Source organism: Podospora pseudoanserina, chromosome 1 (assembly GCF_035222485.1).
Source record: "Podospora pseudoanserina strain CBS 124.78 chromosome 1, whole genome shotgun sequence".
Classification (NCBI taxonomy): Eukaryota; Fungi; Ascomycota; class Sordariomycetes; order Sordariales; family Podosporaceae; genus Podospora; species Podospora pseudoanserina.
In genome coordinates this window covers 8,605,397-8,624,151 of record NC_085920.1, presented here as the reverse complement: position 1 = coordinate 8,624,151, position 18,755 = coordinate 8,605,397, and the positions used below count along the sequence as shown (strand labels likewise).

The following is an 18,755-nucleotide window of genomic DNA, read 5'->3' as shown; positions in this document are numbered from 1 at the left end:
CCTCGATCTTGGGCGTTTGGTGGAGAGGGTCATGGTTCACTGCCAGCGGGAGCTTGACGAGTGGACTGGGAGACTGAGCGATTTTGATATACCTTGGAATCTCTGTATTTAGTAATGTTTATGGGGGTGGCCTAAGTACGGCTTTGGCACTTACGGCTCAGATGGGTCAGTATAGGCATGATGAATGATACTCTCAGGCATCAGATCTGGGACCAAGCTGTTTCAATATATTATACAAATCAGACTACGGCACCCAGTTGTTGTTCAAGACTGCCGAATGCAGCGTGTGCTTAACCACCACCGATTCAGGGGTTGTACTGCTGGCGGCATGTGACTTACATAATCGCCCCACCCAAAATTTCAAGAGCTCTCTTGCACAGGACGACGCGCTCCCAGTCGTGCCTGTCTGTCAGTCTGTGTCCCGCAGCCGCGCTTTCTCCCACCATTTGAAGCTCAGCTCCAGCAACACAAATCGCAACACAGCGCGAAGCTTTGATTTTTGGCGCATCAAAATATCTGCAACGTCTCGACCAGGCAGGCGATTTGAATATTGTTTGTGACGCACCGCCAATTTTAGTTCTCGCCAATTCGATACCCACCACCCGAGTTGGATGTTTGCATTCTGTTGACCAGCAGCCTTAGCTACTTGGTTTACACTCCCCCATTGAGAACGCAAGCCCACGCCGCGGTCGAGAGGAACCCATCTGCTGCCAAAGAAAGGGAACAAGATACAAAGCTACAGTTCGGATCTAATTAAGAGGAGGGGGGGTAACAACATACAATGTCTGGCTCAACTGGCAAATGGCGCGAGGAACAGGTCCTCATCATCTGCCCCGGCTCCCAGACAACACTGGCTCAGATGGGATGCAACGAGCTCACACCACCACAGCACCGGTTTCCGACTCGCATGTTTCCTGACCCAGGAGTGGAGGGCCAGTTTAGGCCCTTCCACACGTACAAGCGACCCAAGACCACGGCCGGTGTCAAGGGAGAAGGCGAGGACGATTTTGACTGGGTGGAGGATGTTGATTCACTGGAAGGGGCCATCTATCCGATTCAGGCAGGCCACATTGTGCACATGGAGGCGTTTTTGGCGTTTCTCGAACACGTTCACCAAGCCTTGACGACGACATACCACAACACACCAATCATGCTGATGGCGAGTCCGCAGTGGACAAAGGCGGACTGCGAGGTGATTTCGCGCTACGTGTTTGAGAAGACAAAGACCCCCGCGCTGTGTCTGCTTCACAGCGGATTGGCGACACAGTACGGTCTCAAATGGCCAAACATGACAGTGGTGGATGTGGGGTTCGAAAAGGTGGACGTTACATGTGTATATGAAGGGAGGGTAGTTGGACACAATGATGTTGGGCCGGGGAATGTCGGGGATAGCGAGAAGGCTGATGAGGAGAGGAAAAGGGGAATCAGCGGCGGAGAGTTCTTTACCAAGAAGCTGATGGAGCTGCTGAAGGAGCAGGGGTTTGATCATGAGATGGCGGAGCAACTGAAGAAGAGCCCGGTCTGTGAGGTCTTGCCTTATGCCGCCGAGTCCAAGGAGCTTATGGAGCTGCCGACAGAGGGGGGATCCGCGACTGGCAGCAACGGAACAGCGACATCATCGGCTGCGCCGGCAGAAGGACCGAAGATTGTCACCACTGTGGTGGGCGCTGATGATGACCTGGGTATCGATGGCGATGAGAAGGTGGTCAATGAGGAAGGCGTGCTTGATGTGGCCAGTCTGGTCGTCAGCGGTCAAACCCGTGAGTTTTTGGCGAAACAGGAAAAGCTCAAGGCGGAGAAGGCAAAGGCTGGCAGAAAGGGCAAGGGGCAGGAGACCGATGCCTCTGCTGCGGCCAAGGCCAGACTGCCGAATTCGAAGCGAACCAAGACCATATTTCACTACGAAGAATTGGTGACTGAGGATGTCCCTGTAGCGCCCCCTGCAGCACCGGCTCCCGCAGCCTCCGCTCCAGCAGAGAACGGGGTGTCCAAGGACGTCGAGATGGCCGATTCTGGTGCTGCCCCTGCAGCATCGACTGACGATGCAGGAACGAAACCCGATGAACCTGCCGCGAAGACAGGAGGAGAGCAAGCGCAACCTGCTACTGATGCTGCGGCGCCTCCACCAGCAGCTCAACCCCCTGCTGCTGCTCCAGCTACAGAGCGCATCTCCCGCCGGGTCCGTCGTGATATCGAGGTGGGCCTAGAGCGCTTCCTGTTTGCGGACCGCAAGGAAATCGATCGGATTGTCACCACCATCTACCACACCGTACAGGGCATCGATGAAATGTACATGCGCCCTAGTTGCTGGGAAAATCTGGTCTTTGTCGGCAACGGAGCGCGCATCCGTGGCCTAAAGGACAATATCATGCAAACCCTTCAAGCCCGCCACCTGATCTCCCCTTCCTCTGCCACTATGTTCACCTCGGAGCTGCCATCAAACATCGGCACCCCTTCCGGAACTGGTTCGCAGACACCCACTGGTTCATTCACTGGCCAGTTGCCCACAAGCAGCAGCGTCAACCCGTTGCTTCAAGCCGCCACCACCGCCGCCAGCCTCGGCGTCCCCGGCGGCCCTCAAGGCCAGATTGTGGGCGCAGACGGTCAGCTACAGACAAGCCATCATTTCCACAGCCAGACACCCACTAACATCAAGCTGGCTACGCTGCCGACTTATCTGGCGGAATGGACCAAGAACGGTTTCGAGGAAGCCATGTTTCTGGGTGCGCAGGTAGCAGCGCGCCTGGCCTTTTGCATTCACAACTTGGACCCAGCCGGACTAGAGGCACAAAGGAGTATGAGCTTCAACAGGGTGGACTATAAGTAAGTCTTTCTTTATACCCCATTGAGTTTGACGGACAATTCCGCTAACAAAATGAAACAGTGAGTTGGGGCCAAAGGGCATCAGGTCGCACTCGATGCTTATCTAGCTGCCTGCTGCGGTTTCTCATGCAGGAGCCTCTTTTTCCTATTGTCCACGGAAAACGGTGTTAGGTTCTTTAGTTTTGCGGAGTGAACAGCGGGGTTTTCTTCGGGGCTTCTGGGAAGGGCGTTGGCAGCGGGTGGACAGTTGGGGTATCTGAGTTTGTGAGGGCTAAGTCGTTTATCCAATGTTGAACACATGTTACAGCGAGCCGCTCTTCTTCTAGGCTTTTCTGAGGGTCAAGTGTGCTATGGGATGTCTTGAATAATCCGTACCGATCATGCTTGCGATCTATCAAGTACGTCACTCATCCTACGCTGGAGGTTACTTGCAGTTTCCTGTTGGCTACCCTCCTAATGGACGGTGGATGCGAATAGAATATCCCGTTTCTCCAAGTTGCTACAGCTCTTCAAACCACAGCTGAAGCCCCTTTTCTGCCCCCTTTTCTGCGTCAACCACCCACCAACCATCATCAACCAACCTTATGCATGTATAACTGCGTCAATTATGCAGTTGCAGAAGGAAAAGGCAACCCTATGAGACAGTGCCCACTGGCTCCTGGCTCTTTTACCACAGAATTTGATTGGTGTATTTCCTAGATCGAGGCGTGCAGGTTTGCGGCAAGGGCTTACAGCGCATCGGGGGATTGCTACCGATTGGACTGTTGACTTCGCTGCCTCTTCCAGTGCACTCCCGGCGCGAGCGGACGGATGCAGGAGACGCGGCGTTTAGATCACTCAAAAGTCCAGCGGTGAACGGCAGATGATGGATGAAAGGCAGAAAATGGCCTGTTTCAGCTGGGCTCCCAAGCACTGCGCCGTAGGGTTTTCTTTTTCTGCCCTATACGTTGTCCAAAAACATATTCGCAATCGCAAGCTTGGCTGGCAAGGTTGCATTGTGGTTCTCGGCATCGGTGTCTGCATCTGGCAGCTCAGAAAATGCAAAAGAGGGAGGAGCGTGAAGCCACTGTAACAGAGTGTCAACTTGTCTCTGTCAATGCATGTAGACGCCAAGGTGAGAAGCTAGCGCGATGGCAGCCGAGTCGGTCTCGAGCCAATGCGAGGCACAGCTCTTCCCGCATCACAAGTTGCAAGAAACGGTTTTCCCAATCGTCTTCACCCCTGCATCTTTGTCCTGCTTTGGAAGTCTTGTCGTCCGTGAGCTTCCGAGAAATGGATTTCCGGGGCACGGGAAGGCGGCAGAGAAAAGGAAAGACACGTGGGAGTTGGGATCTTGAGGTTCATACCTGGTTTGGCTGTGGAGTGAGACGTCGAAACGGGGGCAGAACACAATAGGGGGTTCTGAGACACCATGCGAAAAAAGAACTCCCTGATCTCCACAACACTTCACCGCACGATGGCCGATCCGGGGAGCGGATAGTCTCAGAGACGGATTCGCGATAAAATGGCGAGGAGGCGTTGAGAGAGTGGTGTGGTGGTTCCTGACTAGTAAGTGTAGGTCGTAGTTGGTGGCGCCGGGGCGAGAGGTCCGTGGCTGATATCCGTGGCTAATATCCAGTGGTGAGATGCTGGCAAGGGGGACCACGTGGTTGAACCCTGATCAGCTCAGATCTTTCTTCTCAAACTCCTTTGTTGCTTGTCGTTATTGTTGCCATTCCATACCCAGCAACAGAGGACAAACGCATTCATCCCGTCAACGAAAAGGTCAAATAATGCAGAGAGCCGGTGAAGAAGGTTAGCAGGCAATCTAATCTATGACCCCTGCGCGTTTGGAAATCAAAAGTGTCTGAGAACGGCAAATGGAAGGAGCGGACTGTGAGGGATGTTGAAATGGGTTTAACACAGTGCCTTGGCGGTGCACTAACCAGCACTTGCATCCATCGTCCCCATCCAGCTATTTCTGGACGGGTACCCGTTGACAGCTTCATTGCGGTGGAGCGTGTGTTGGGCCGGTCCAACACACACCCGGTGGAAGTACAATGGCCTCTCAACACGTCCAACAAGGCTTGGAACTCACGACGCTGTACCTGGATGGATGGGCACGTCGAGCTGGAGCTCCCGTGCTGGATCTCGCACCCACTTGTCACGGCATCCATTTCGTGATTCTGTGGGGCCAGATCTGCGTTACCAGCAAGACCCGTTCCCATCATCAGCCTGGTGGGCCACGGAGCATGGCCAGCAAGGCTCTCCTGTGGTGAAGAGACGGTGGCCAATGCGGCCCCTGGAACCCAAGACTCGATACCTTCTCTTTGCAGTGCGGTGTGTCGCATCTCGAGGTATCTCATGTTTGGCCCTGTCAGAAGAGCCCGGGACCCCATGTTTTCCCCCCAGGCGCTGTCTAATTGCCCTGGGGAGCTGCCGCCTGGGCTACAGTGCCGTAAAATGCGCCAGCGTGGTGAAGCGAAAGAGGGCGAGCAAAAACTCCAGTTCCACCACCTCAAGGCTCCCCGGTCTGTGCTCCGTGCTCCCGTCCAGGTCCTCTGCCAGCTTCCACTTCCGTTTCCAGGTGCTTGCATTTCCAGTTTTCCTTCTGTCATCACCATCTCAGGTGGTTTCGACAAAATAACGAGGATATCAGGCATTGTATCGCCCTTTGCTATTTCAATCCATCTCGGCCTGTCCCCACCGATACCAGTCACGCTTGAGTAGTGCGTGACAAGGACGGGGGCAAGTGCAAGTGACGGCTTATTAGTCCCGTTCTCTCGCAACGCAACGGTCAACGGTTTGACAGCGCCCCGACTGAAAGCGAAACCAAAACAACACAACCAAAGGAAAGAGCGACACAATAGTTCACGATCGGTCGACTGGTCCTCCCAAACAACACCAATTCGTCTTTTATCGCCAGCCTGACCTTGTTGCCGAATCAGACCCTCGACTTGCTTGAGCTTCGAGGCTCCATTGAGGCCCCATACAAAAGCTGGGGAGGAGGTCCGAGGCGGGTCTTTGTGTTGTTGCATCGCTACCTCTTCGACTCTCTCAATCGGGATCCAAGGCCACCTCTCTCCGCCCAGCCAAGGCAGTTCTACGACCTGCACAAGGCAACCTCGAACCAAACAGAGACGGCTTCTCTCTGCACGGCATTTCGGCATTCCGAACCCTCACCCTCACCGACCAACACCATCAATCCATCCATCACCCAGCACCTCGCAGCCATCGCAAACAGCCACGACCGCCCGCGCCTATGGGTTTCTAGGGAAAATCCAAGGACAAGCGAGCGCCCACGTCGCCAGCGGCAGCAACCCGCCGTCGCGCCTTCTCAGCTGCTGCCGCCGCCGACACTGCCGCGGCCAGTCTCTCTACTGCCAGCCGATTGTCGCCCGCGACCTCATCCAGCACTCACAACGACCGTCCCCGGAGGTTCATGGTCACAATGGGGTCGTGCATGAGCACGAGCGGGGAGGAGTCGGAACAGCGGAAGAGGAGCAACAAGATTGACAGAGATCTGGAGGAAGATTCAAAACGGCTGCGCCGAGAATGCAAGATTCTACTGCTTGGTACGTCAATTGTCTGCTTCGCCGCGCGAGCTGCCAAGTCGCGAGTTTCCATTTGCTAACCACTTGTTACACACGCAGGCTCTGGTGAGAGCGGCAAGTCAACTATTGTGAAGCAGATGAAAATCATCCACCTGAAAGGTTATTCGCATGAGGAGCTCAAGAATTATAGACCCACCGTGTTCAAAAACCTGCTGGAATGCGCCAAATCGGTCGCCAGCGCCATGCGCCAGTTCGACATCGAGCCAGTACTGGACGAGAACAAGCGACATCTCGACTTTTTGATTGATTACTCCCTCGATACCAACCCACAGACCATTGACGCAAAGGTCAGCGTGGCGATCCAGTCATTATGGAACGACCCGGCCAAGGAGCAGCTCATGGAAAGGCAAACAGAGTTCTACTTGATGGACTCTGCGGAATAGTGAGTTTCTTGTGTTTGAACCGAGGGGCACGGACTGGCATCTAACTTCACCGGCAGCTTTTTTGACGAGGCTGCAAGAATCGCACACAAGGAGTACATCCCCAATGAGATGGATGTGCTTCGGGCGAGAACGAAGACCACAGGTATCTACGAGACGAGATTCAAGATGGGTCAACTCAGTATTCAGTGAGTTTTCATGCTGCCAGTCTTGCCTGGAACAACACTGACAGTTCACAGCATGTTTGACGTGGGTGGTCAACGCAGCGAACGCAAGAAGTGGATCCACTGTTTTGAGAACGTCACTTCCATCATCTTTTGTGTGGCCTTGAGCGAGTACGATCAGGTCTTGCTAGAAGAAAGCAGTCAGGTACGCGATTCGTGGCCCATCAAGTTATGTCTCTGTGATGCTAATTGGATTTCTAGAACCGTATGATGGAGTCACTACTACTTTTCGACTCGGTAGTCAACTCACGGTGGTTTATGCGCACGAGTATCATCTTGTTCTTGAACAAGGTTGATATCTTCAAGCAGAAACTGGGCCGATCTCCACTCAGCAACTATTTCCCCGATTACTCGGGAGGCAACGACGTCAACAAGGCAGCCAAGTATCTGCTCTGGAGATTCAACCAAGTGAACAGGGCGCATCTAAATCTCTACCCTCAGTAAGTTGTTCTCTGTCCCGCCGTCGTTTTGCTTTTGTTATGATGCTAACGATCGATCAGCTTGACACAAGCGACAGATACTAGCAACATCCGTCTGGTTTTTGCTGCGGTTAAGGAGACGATCCTGAACAACGCGCTGAAGGATTCTGGTATTCTATAGATGCCCCCTCATGCATCCTCCAGAGTTGGAGGCGTACTCCCCGCACGATCGGGCGTATTTCAGGACTGCTGTGCCTGGCAGCTGTTGATCCCGAAAGCATCACCCTCCCATCCTACCAAGGAAATACAGGCACGATTCGATCCGAGGAAAGTCAGCAAATAGCGACACTCGAATCTCTCCTTATTGATTGATAATGTACAGATCCCTCTATCGGGGAATCTAGCTGCAGAAATATTGTAATCCACCAAAAACCTCTCACCTGATATCCTGGACACCGAACCCACTTCACAACACACGACATAGTTTCAGCCTGGGCTTTCCTCTGCATATGACACGGCGTACAAGGCCATGGGTGAAACGACGACTTTTATTTTTGAGCAACGTTCTGTCTTTTATTTTGATTTTACGATTCCGGAGCAGGAGCGAGGGATGGACAGGCGGAAAAGGCAAAAAAGGATGGAGCTTCAGGAGGGGAAAACAAGTCTCCGAAGACTTGTCAGTGAAAAGCGAGGGATGATGGGCGTCTGAGACGACCCGTGCCCTTTCCAACTACACCTTACTAGTCTTGTCCTCCTATCTATCCATACCAACTAAATAGATGATCTTAGATCCCGAAGTCCCTTTTCGAGCTGTCTGCAACGAGCTGGGGTGAAGAATCAAAATTTCATGTATACGATACTTTCAGAGGGCGCCAAACCACATATTTTTGGTCAGAGTGTCCGGTGCTTTTGGGTCGTATTGGGAATGGCTCTGCGGGATATTGTTTCGCTCTAACAGTCCAAGGTCAAAGGCATGGCAAGCCCCTTGTTGATGTTCCCGAGCTGCAATGTTTGTTTTGATGTACTCAAAGACATGGGCACCTTGCCTGGTGTTTGGGTCTCCCGAGCCCGTCCCGTGCCGTGTGGTTGAAACACGTTTTGCCCACCCTTTCTTTGTATGAAAATGTTCCTTTCGTGCTTTTTATCACAAGTCTTCTGACAGCTCTGGAAGAAATAGGTCAAAGAGTCCCAGTCAAATTGGCTGGCATTGTTTCTGCCATATTACGAGCATACTTCTAGATCAGTGAGAGTGGTGTTCATGTTCGGCAGAGGGTGTCTACCTGATAGCCACCTTATCAACCCAATTATGAGATCTCCTCATGACTTGGGATGTTAGCCTTGAACGACGTTGTATTCAAGTCTGTCATCTCGACTAATAAGACATTAATGATGCAACACGTCAAGCAGGGCAGTCTGGGTGGGCTCGGAGTGGAGTAGAGTTGGGCTGAAGACTGCAGGCTCGGTGTGTTGGTGATGCTTGGCGCCGGTTCGGTTGGTTGATGAAGCAAATGCCTAACATGATGATGGCCTTACGATCTCGATCTGCTTTGTCAAGCCGTGGGAATGCCAGGATAACCCAATGCTACCGCCCTTAGATATAAGAATGATGATGCAGAGTTTCAGGCTTAATGTGGGGGATTCCCCAAGCCCAATCAATTATCACAGCAGCTGTGTCCCAGCTCCACGCCGCAACAAACCAGTGGCATTTCCACTTGCGAGTTTACGACAATCCGCCAGGTGGAAAGAGATATGGCTCTCGGCTCTTCCAGATCACCTACCCCGCGTTACGCATCCGAACAACGTCTCGGCCTGGTCGGAGCAGCACAATGACATCGCAACTCGTGTCAACGGCCATGCAGAATGTCGACTGAAAGGGAGACAGGCACAGCCCAAGGTCGTGACTTGGCCGAGTTGCAGGAGATGCGGAGGACCAATGCACCAGGAAAGCCAATCAAGTCGCAGACAAGCACCTTGAAGAAAGGGCCAGAAAGCTCCCCATATTGAAAAGCTGCAGGAAGGAGGAGGTGGTCAGTGGTGGTGGAGGTGGTGGGTGGTGCATGGGCAGGGGATGCAGTTCTGTCCACAAGGACCTCTCTCCTCAGTCGGGTGCCATCCACAACAGGACAACATGGATCCGGGAGTGCGAACGGCGCTGTGCAGGAAGGCAGGAGCAGGATTCCTGGAGCTTTTGCTGCTAAGTTTGGCTCACACGGTTGGTGACCGACCGGGCGTAAAAGTTATATGGAAGGCTCTTCCCACCAGCTCCTCGTCGTCTCATTCTCTTCTCTTCCATCTCTTCTCCGTCTTACAACTATTCTTGTGTGGGGTTCTTGTCCTGCACTCCCCGCCGCTCCTCTCTCATCGTTATACACAACCATCACCACCTCATCTACCCGCCCCATTGCCTAGACCGCCAATAGCTTCGCTGCTAGACAGTGACACCCAGACACGCCAGAGCAGCCAGCTACCCCACCACGCCCAATTCAAGCCTGAGCTGATCTTATCGACTGGCCCTCTACTACGTAAGCGTGCCTGACCTGCCTTGGCTCTTTTGCCGCCTGTAGTCTCCTTTTCCTCTCTTTTAAACTTCGAACCCCTCCTCTGAAGGGAACAAACTTGAAGGTGTCTGACATTTTCTTCCAGTCCGGCAACTTGGAAGCCCCTTCTCACCATGGCGTCCGAATCCCTCCCCACCAGACAGCGTCGCCCCTCCATGGGAGCCCCGATTGTGGACATCCAGGGCTCTGTCGGCCCAGCGGGCATCTCTCGGCCCAAGCACAAACGCACCTTTACCGGCTTCGGTGCCGGAGAGATCAAGAGTGTGGAAGGTATGTTGAGTCTATTTCCAGCCAATTGTCTCATGGAGAGGGAAGGGGCTGCTCATGTCTCGGGAGCTTTGGTGACAGCTCTCATGGTCGGGCGATGAGCGCAAGCAGCTCCCCCACCTGTTTGATTGCCCCTCACGGATTCCCAAGGGCTTGTGTGAGACAGGCGGGGTGCCAAGAACCTGCAGGTGCATGCGCTAACAACGTCTCCTTGGCATCTAGCTTCCATCCCTGAGCCGCAACGTGAGGCCTGGCTGAAGCATCAGGTCAGCGGTTTCAAGGACAAAGATGGCTTCGAGTCCGAGGTCGTCCGTCATGTCGAGACCACGCTCGCTCGTAGCATGTTCAACTGCGACGAATCTGCAGCTTATTCGGCATGCAGTCTCGCCTTCCGCGATCGCCTTATCCTTGAGTGGAACCGCACCCAGCAGCGCCAGACGTTCGTTGACAGCAAGAGACTTTACTACCTGAGCTTGGAGTTCCTGATGGGAAGGGCTCTCGACAACGCTATGCTCAATATCGGACAAAAGGATACGGCCAAGGGTGAGTGGGCTCTGAAGGGGTGTGGCATTTGAGCACGATGCTGATCAGCAACTGTTTAGCTGGCCTCGCCGACCTTGGTTTCCGCATCGAGGATGTGATTGAACAAGAACACGACGCTGCTCTCGGCAATGGTGGTTTGGGCCGCCTTGCCGCTTGCTTCCTGGACAGTCTTGCCAGTCTCAACTACCCAGCTTGGGGTTACGGCTTGCGATATCGCTATGGTATCTTCAAACAGGAGATCATTGATGGGTACCAGGTGGAAGTTCCTGATTATTGGTTGGACTTCAATCCTTGGGAGTTCCCTAGACACGATGTTACTGTTGATATCCAGTTCTTTGGCCACGTTCGCAAGTCGACTGATGAGAACGGGAGGACCGTTGCCCACTGGGAGGGCGGTGAGATCGTCAAGGCAGTCGCCTACGATGTGCCCATCCCTGGTTACGCGACCCCTTCTACGAACAACTTGAGGTTGTGGTCTAGCACAGCAGCCAGTGGCGAGTTTGACTTCCAGAAGTTCAACAACGGTGACTACGAAAGCTCTGTGGCCGATCAGCAACGCGCCGAGACAATCTCGGCGGTGCTTTACCCCAACGACAACCTTGAGCGCGGAAAGGAGCTGCGTCTGAAGCAGCAATACTTCTGGGTTGCCGCCTCGCTGTACGACATTGTCCGTCGTTTCAAGAAGTCCAAGCGCCCCTGGAAAGAGTTCCCCGAGCAGGTTGCCATCCAGCTCAATGACACCCACCCAACCCTCGCGGTTGTCGAGCTCCAGCGCATTCTGCTGGATCTGGAGGGTCTCGAGTGGGATGAGGCTTGGAACATCGTCACTAACACTTTCGGCTACACCAATCACACCGTGCTCCCTGAAGCCCTCGAGAAGTGGTCTGTTCCCCTGATTCAGCATCTTCTTCCCCGTCACCTGCAGATCATCTACGACATCAACCTCTACTTCCTCCAGAGTGTCGAGCGCCGATTCCCCGAGGAGCGCGATCTTTTGGGGCGCGTTTCCATCATTGAGGAGTCGCAGCCCAAGATGGTTCGCATGGCCCATCTCGCTATTGTGGGTTCTCACAAGGTCAATGGTGTTGCTGAGCTACACTCGGATCTCATCAAGACCACCATCTTCAAGGACTTCGTGACCATCTTCGGCCCCGACAAGTTCACCAACGTCACAAACGGTATCACGCCTCGCAGATGGCTTCATCAGGCCAATCCCCGTCTGTCCGAATTGATTTCGAGCAAGACTGGTGGCAAGGACTTTTTGACGGACCTCAATGAGCTCAACAAGATCGAGCTGTACGTCAAGGATAAGGCTTTCCGCAAGGAATGGGCCGACATCAAGCTTGCCAACAAGGAGCGTCTTGCCAAGCATATCAAGGCGAGCGCGGGCGTCACCGTCGACCCAACCGCCCTATTTGATGTGCAAGTCAAGCGTATTCATGAGTACAAGCGCCAGCAGCTCAACATCTTTGGTGTTATCCATCGTTACCTCACACTCAAGGCTATGTCACCCGAGGAGCGTAAGAAGCAGCAGCCAAGAGTGTCCATTTTTGGCGGCAAGGCTGCTCCGGGATACTGGATGGCCAAGCAGATTATCCACTTGATTAACAGTGTGGGTAAGGTGGTCAACAACGATGAGGACATTGGTGACCTGCTCAAGGTGGTTTTCCTCGAGGACTACAACGTGAGCAAGGCCGAGATCATCATTCCTGCCTCGGACATCAGCGAGCACATCTCGACTGCCGGTACTGAGTAAGTGATGCCTTTCCTGATTGCCGCAGCACGGAAATTAACCACCAATCTCTATAGGGCCTCTGGCACAAGTAACATGAAGTTTGTACTCAACGGTGGCCTCATCATCGGTACCTGCGACGGTGCCAACATCGAGATCACGCGCGAGATCGGGGAGAACAACATCTTTTTGTTCGGCAACCTTGCTGAAGATGTTGAGGATCTCCGCCACGCACACACGTACGGCACGCATGAGATCGACACCGATCTCAACCGGGTATTCCAGGAAATCGAGAAGGGCACCTTCGGCAGCACACAAGATTTTGCCGCTCTGATCTCGGCTGTCCGGGACCACGGCGACTATTATCTTGTTTCTGACGACTTCCACTCATACATTGAAACGCAAGCGTTGGTGGACGATGCGTACCGGAATCAGGAGGAGTGGATTACCAAGTGCATCACATCGGTAGCGAGAATGGGCTTCTTCAGCTCGGATCGCTGTATCAATGAGTATGCCGAGGGCATCTGGAACATCGAGCCTCTCCGTGTGGAGAAGGAGGAAGGAGCGTAGGTCGTCCTCCCCGGACTCAAAAAGGCAGAGGCAGGCCAAAAAACGAAACAGCATGGTGAGAAACACCTCTATCAGAAGCTGCCATTCATTGGGCGTGGTAGCAAGTAGAATGCGGGCACGAACAAGAGCGGTTGGGTCGTCAAGATCTTGATGGCAGCAATCCTAGTACGTCGGTGGTATGGGTTATGGCCTGGAATGATGAGATGACAGACCTTTGAATCATATTTTCTGCCCCATGAGTTTGCCGTTCTTTCATCTGATTGCGGTCTTCTGTTCTAGGACTCATGGCCATTTGGGCTGCTGTTAAGTCCCACAATGTAGCTGCTGAATGCCAGCCCAACGTGATGACCCAAGTGGGCATGGAGGTTGTTTGTGTACAGTATGAAAATAATTGGGAATCCACAACAACTGCAAGTGCCCAACCATGCCAATTGCGTTACATACCGAGTCAGCCAACTCCAGCTGATGCGATTTATCCGTGGGCAGCTGAATGGAACTCTTAACATAATGATGACGAGAATTATCACTCATATATTTTTGCAACCATTATTATGATGAATACGCCCCAAACCCATGTCAACCTACTGAAAAGAGGCGAGCTGACTTTGACCTGCAGACTCGGCATCGCATCCAAAATTAAAACTAGGAACTCAGCTCGCGTTAGGTGTGTCCTCGCTGTATCTTCGTGGGTTAACCAAATGTCATGACGGCTGAAGGGTCCCCTTCTTTTCTTTTCCAGGGTTCTACGTGTCACCCTGTCCGTACCCGCCAAGCGACCAGGGTCCGGGCTGGGCAATAGAGATTTTGACGTCATTGTGCATGAGATAGCGTAGTCTCGAGCTTGCCCCTGCCCCCGCTTGCGGCTGCGAATTGCGTTTTTCCCCGCCCAGCCCCAAGCCGTTGGACATCCCATTGTTATCCAACATGCAGGGTCATTTGATGCCGGGGGTTGTTAAAGTTGTTGGGAGACGGACTGTCCTGGCAGTAGGCCGCTAGCTATCATGACGTTTCAGAAGACTGCGCATGGTTAGGCTACCCAAGTACATACACCAACAGCCCAAAGATGATAGCGAGGGACATCTCTATCACAAAGAAGCCTCGGGCAGAACAGCAAGTGGAAGGTGGCTCGGGTGCGTGCGGATATACGTCCCGTGGGAATGGTACGAGGGAGAAGCTTATTTTGAAAAGATGAGCTGATCAGTCTCTCTGGCGCCTGCTAAAGCCTCTCGGGAGATATTGCCATGCTTCTGCTTTGTGGTTCCCCTGATGATCATGAGGCATTCTTGGACAACTTGGGGTCTAGATTGTCGAGGGCCGGGGAGCTTCACAGGGGGTGAAAAATGCACATCACATCACGGTATGGGTAAGAATGTACCAATGTACTCCGTATTTCGATGGTGTATGGGAATGGCGCACGGGCAATCGTCAGGACCCTGAGAATCCCTAGAAATGACGATGCGGAGGTATGGCTGGGAGAGAGAGAGAAAATGACGATGCATTTGCATGGTGTAGTAGTAGTGTGGTTGATACCAAGTGTTTGGCTGTGTTCCCTGTGCCTGAAATGACAGGGTCTTCTCCAGCATATGTCACTGGACATAGGCATGGGATGCAATTGGGTTTGTTACAGAGAACACGCACGATGGAACTTGGTACAAGCTGGCCTTCTCCGGAGCGAAATGTCCGACACAGTTGGGTTTAGGGGATGTGTGTGGTTCGGGCAGTTTGCAGCGGCGATTGTGAAAACGGACCCCGTGATGGGTTTCAAGAAACATGAGAAGACGGACTGCTCAGACCGCCAGATGTCTGCTTCGACGAGCATCGATCGCACGCCAAATTGTTCGATGCCGGGACGAGAACCGGGGACTGTGGAAATCGCAGGATTGGCTGAACAGACATGACCCCACAGCCTCTGCGACAAGGGCTGCAACAACCCCACCACGCACCTACGTCATAGTCTTGGCTTCCCCTCCTCGCTGCTGTCTGTTCACCCAACTGTTGTTTTCGATGCCTCGATCACTTTGGGATGGCGCTGCCGGATTGGCGAAACCGTTGAGGCCCATGGGCATACCAATCGGCAGTGTTGGTACAGCACACCCTACAAATCCTCACTTTTCGTGCAGAGCAGGTCGAAGATGGGTATTGCAAAGGCATTTGCGCCCAAGGAGCAGTTACTACAAGTGAGGGGCTGATGGAGCTCAGCTCTTTGTAGGGCAGGTAAGGATCACGCTGCCAGGTTCATTGCGGCGCCTGTGGAACAGATAGACACCTTCCATGCAAATCCCAGTCAGGTCGAACGCTGAAGAGATGGGTAAGGTAGATAGTTGATTACACTGCAAAACATACACTGCTTAGCAGCCAATGCGCCCTAGTGGCCCTATTACCCTGGGACCTCTGGAAGTGATGTGATGAATAGCTGGCGCTCCAATCTGGATGGGTTAGACGGGAAAGTGGGCGTGCCAAAGCATGGAATTTGAGAAGATTCAGATCCATATCCTGTTCTTCCCGTCGCAAGGCCCCGCGTGTCACATCCCGGCCCCATCCATCCACGTCCCTCCGCTGCCATCCCACCTTGCAACCACACCAAGGGTGCCAGCCTGTCTTGTCCTGAATACATGACCATCTACCCCTCCCCCTCCCCCTGACACCAGAATAATAACTATCGACCATCCTGGACCTATTCTCTCTCTCTCTCTCCTCTCTCCTTTGCACACGAACTTCCGCCTCCACGATCGATCCCAACATTTTGATTTGACTGTGTCGTCGTCGTCTGTCAGGGCGATTATTTGCCTCCTCCCCTTCGTGCAAAAAGACATTTCGCTATTCAGGGCTCGAGACCCCAAATCCGTACGAACAGTCGGAAACTGTCAAGCATCAGGTTGCCAAGCAGGACATTCGTCAGTAATAGTGGTTTTTTGAGCAGCGCATTTCATTCGCTCCATCGACAGAATTTCCGGTTTATTGCCCCCATCCTGAACCAAAACGATCGCAGCGTGCCACCCCCAGACCACGCGAATACAAGACTACCAGTTGCCGCGTAACAGCAGAAGCGACCCGGCCTGTCTTGATCAAGAGCTCCGTCAGCTCTCTTTTCTGTTGGAAGTTTCATCATTTTTGCTAGAGACTGCAGGTACGCGCACTGAACCCGCCCACTGAAACCTACCACCAAAGACCCGCCTATTTTTCCTGGCCCTCTTTCCAGCGCAATTCCCTGAAATCCCTCCGGGCGCAGCTAAATTTGTCCTCTGCATTCAAGATACCCAATCCCCGCACCCGACGAAACCGTCAACAGCACAGTGTTCTGCTCGCCCCCCGCCTCACCTACCTAGCGAGCAACCCCGCTGTTCTCTCTTCCTTGGACGACTTCGACCGCACTCGCATTCTTGTCCACAACCGCTTTTGCCCGTCCAAGTAGACGCCGATCGCTTCCCGAACATTCTTCGCTTGCCGGTCGTCTAGAATCTCGCACAGCGCCCACGATTGTCCACCTCCGGCATCTATTTTCCCCGCCACATTTCCTGCATTGTTGCCGCCACCGCACGCTCGACTCGACTCGACAAACTCGACAACGCAATACAACCCGCCCACCATGGCTGAATTCGTTCGTGCTCAGATTTTTGGGACCACCTTCGAGATTACCTCGAGGTTCGTATGGCTGTGTTCAAAGGATGTTCGAGAAGTGTGCTCTGACGCGGGATTAGGTACTCGGATCTCCAACCTGTTGGAATGGGTGCTTTTGGACTTGTTTGGTACGAATAGCTACTCCCGGCCGATAATAGTTTGTGCTGTTTTCAGCGAGTTGTACTGATGAGGAATGTGCGCATAGCTCCGCCAAAGACCAGCTCACCAGCGCCAATGTCGCCATCAAGAAGATCATGAAGCCCTTCAGCACTCCCGTACTTGCCAAGAGAACATACCGAGAGCTCAAGCTGCTGAAGCACTTGAAGCACGAAAATGTTATCTCCCTCAGTGACATCTTCATCTCTCCACTGGAAGATATGTAAGTGTAACACCGGGAGCAGCATTATTGGGCTTGGAACTGATTTGCCATCAGCTACTTCGTCACCGAATTGCTCGGCACCGATCTCCATCGCCTCCTCACCTCTAGACCTCTTGAAAAGCAGTTCATCCAGTACTTTTTGTATCAGATCATGCGCGGACTGAAATACGTGCACTCGGCCGGCGTTGTCCATCGCGATTTGAAGCCAAGCAACATTCTGGTCAACGAAAACTGCGATTTGAAGATTTGCGACTTCGGTCTGGCTCGCATTCAAGACCCCCAGATGACGGGTTACGTTTCGACGAGATATTACCGCGCACCCGAGATCATGCTCACGTGGCAAAAGTATGATGTTGAGGTGGATATTTGGAGTGCCGGTTGCATCTTCGCTGAGATGCTTGAGGGCAAGCCCCTTTTCCCTGGAAAGGACCATGTCAACCAGTTCTCCATCATTACTGAACTCTTGGGCACGCCCCCCGATGATGTTATCAACACTATCGCCAGCGAGAACGTACGTGGACCTTATTGCATGCAGCCCTACGGGCAGCTGATCTTGAACAAAATGGCCTTAAATGCTGACTGGAGCTATTAGACCCTGAGATTTGTCAAATCCCTTCCCAAGCGCGAACGACAACCGCTGAAGAACAAATTCAAGAACGCCGATCCTGCTGGTATGTGTTCCCCCCCGCGTTGATCGTTCAAGCAGGGATACTAACTTGAACTAGCCATCGATCTTTTGGAGCACATGCTCGTGTTCGATCCCAAGAAGCGGATAACGGCCACCGAGGCGTTGTCGCACGAATACCTGGCACCATATCACGATCCTACCGATGAGCCAGTTGCCGAGGAGAAGTTCGACTGGAGCTTCAACGACGCTGATTTGCCAGTTGACACGTGGAAGATAATGATGTGAGTTATTCCAATGTTCCAGGTTGGGGATTGGGGACCTGGTTAACTGACGCTATTCGTTAACAACAGGTACTCGGAAATTCTGGACTATCACAACGTCGAGGCCGGCAGTGTTTCCATGGAGGGTCAATTCGCGGGTCAATGAGCTCGGAATCGGGATCCGGCAGGGTGGGTAATACACAGAAGGAGCATCCAGGTGCCGATATGGGTGGTCCTGTGTGATGGTTGCTACCAACTCGACAGCCATGTCTCGTGGGTTATTTTCAATGCCCTTTTCTTTTCTCGGCGTTTTCACTGAGGAGTCTGTCTCGAGTTGTGACCTGCATGTCTAAAGCAACAAAATGGGCGAGTTTTAATGGGCATGGCATAGCGGCTGCTGGAGAATTCACTTTCGAAAGAAGGTTCAACAGGAAGAACCCCGGAGACCAGTACACGAAAGGAGGGATGGTTCATATCTTTATCTCATTGTTCTTGCTGGATATGGTATAAGGCGCGTGTCTAGATGGATGGGGGTTGTGGGGTTCACATGAGAGGAGCCGAACTTAGCAGATTTTAACGATGATGACCATGATTTTGACTTTGTTGCAACAGCGCAAGTCTGTAACCCATGCCACAGCAGGGATCGTGGGCAAAGAGGCAGTCTTGATCAGTCAGGCAGTCAGTCAGGTAACCTGATTCTACGGGGAAATGAAGATATAGTTCCATTCAAGTTACGTGTGTGTGTGTGTATGTGTGTGTGT

The 18,755-nt window shown here is 52.9% G+C and overlaps 6 protein-coding genes across 6 annotated transcripts; all 6 read left to right on the top strand.

The window, feature by feature from the left end:
* Positions 1-781: 781 nt before the first annotated feature.
* ARP9 (Actin-like protein arp9) lies at positions 782-3,315 on the top strand (the record flags this gene model as incomplete). The annotated part of the gene is made up of 2 exons (XM_062943634.1): positions 782-2,823; positions 2,885-3,315. The coding sequence occupies 2 exons, from the start codon at positions 782-784 to the stop codon at positions 2,928-2,930; spliced, it is 2,088 nt and encodes a 695-aa protein (XP_062806784.1). The 3' UTR covers positions 2,931-3,315.
* Positions 3,316-4,267: 952 nt separating this feature from the next.
* GPA2,MOD-D (Guanine nucleotide-binding protein alpha-3 subunit) lies at positions 4,268-7,620 on the top strand (the record flags this gene model as incomplete). The annotated part of the gene is made up of 7 exons (XM_062943633.1): positions 4,268-4,371; positions 4,442-6,377; positions 6,456-6,798; positions 6,856-6,984; positions 7,036-7,165; positions 7,222-7,460; positions 7,521-7,620. Exons 2-7 carry the CDS (start codon positions 6,245-6,247, stop codon positions 7,618-7,620), a joined length of 1,074 nt encoding a protein of 357 aa, XP_062806783.1. The 5' UTR covers positions 4,268-4,371; positions 4,442-6,244.
* Positions 7,621-10,110: 2,490 nt separating this feature from the next.
* On the top strand, positions 10,111-10,839 carry GPH1_2 (Non-essential glycogen phosphorylase; the record flags this gene model as incomplete). The annotated part of the gene is made up of 2 exons (XM_062940151.1): positions 10,111-10,267; positions 10,487-10,839. The coding sequence occupies 2 exons, from the start codon at positions 10,111-10,113 to the stop codon at positions 10,837-10,839; spliced, it is 510 nt and encodes a 169-aa protein (XP_062806782.1).
* A 5-nt stretch (positions 10,840-10,844) lies between these two features.
* GPH1_1 (Non-essential glycogen phosphorylase) lies at positions 10,845-13,177 on the top strand (the record flags this gene model as incomplete). The annotated part of the gene is made up of 2 exons (XM_062940150.1): positions 10,845-12,559; positions 12,617-13,177. The coding sequence occupies 2 exons, from the start codon at positions 10,845-10,847 to the stop codon at positions 13,107-13,109; spliced, it is 2,208 nt and encodes a 735-aa protein (XP_062806781.1). The 3' UTR covers positions 13,110-13,177.
* Positions 13,178-15,572: 2,395 nt separating this feature from the next.
* Positions 15,573-16,521, top strand: QC764_0028140 (uncharacterized protein; the record flags this gene model as incomplete). The annotated part of the gene is made up of 2 exons (XM_062940149.1): positions 15,573-15,695; positions 16,363-16,521. The coding sequence occupies 2 exons, from the start codon at positions 15,573-15,575 to the stop codon at positions 16,519-16,521; spliced, it is 282 nt and encodes a 93-aa protein (XP_062806780.1).
* Positions 16,522-16,695: 174 nt separating this feature from the next.
* HOG1 (MAPK protein hog1) lies at positions 16,696-18,742 on the top strand (the record flags this gene model as incomplete). The annotated part of the gene is made up of 7 exons (XM_062943632.1): positions 16,696-16,751; positions 16,808-16,855; positions 16,933-17,106; positions 17,161-17,617; positions 17,699-17,777; positions 17,832-18,015; positions 18,085-18,742. The coding sequence occupies 7 exons, from the start codon at positions 16,696-16,698 to the stop codon at positions 18,158-18,160; spliced, it is 1,074 nt and encodes a 357-aa protein (XP_062806779.1). The 3' UTR covers positions 18,161-18,742.
* Positions 18,743-18,755: the final 13 nt, after the last annotated feature.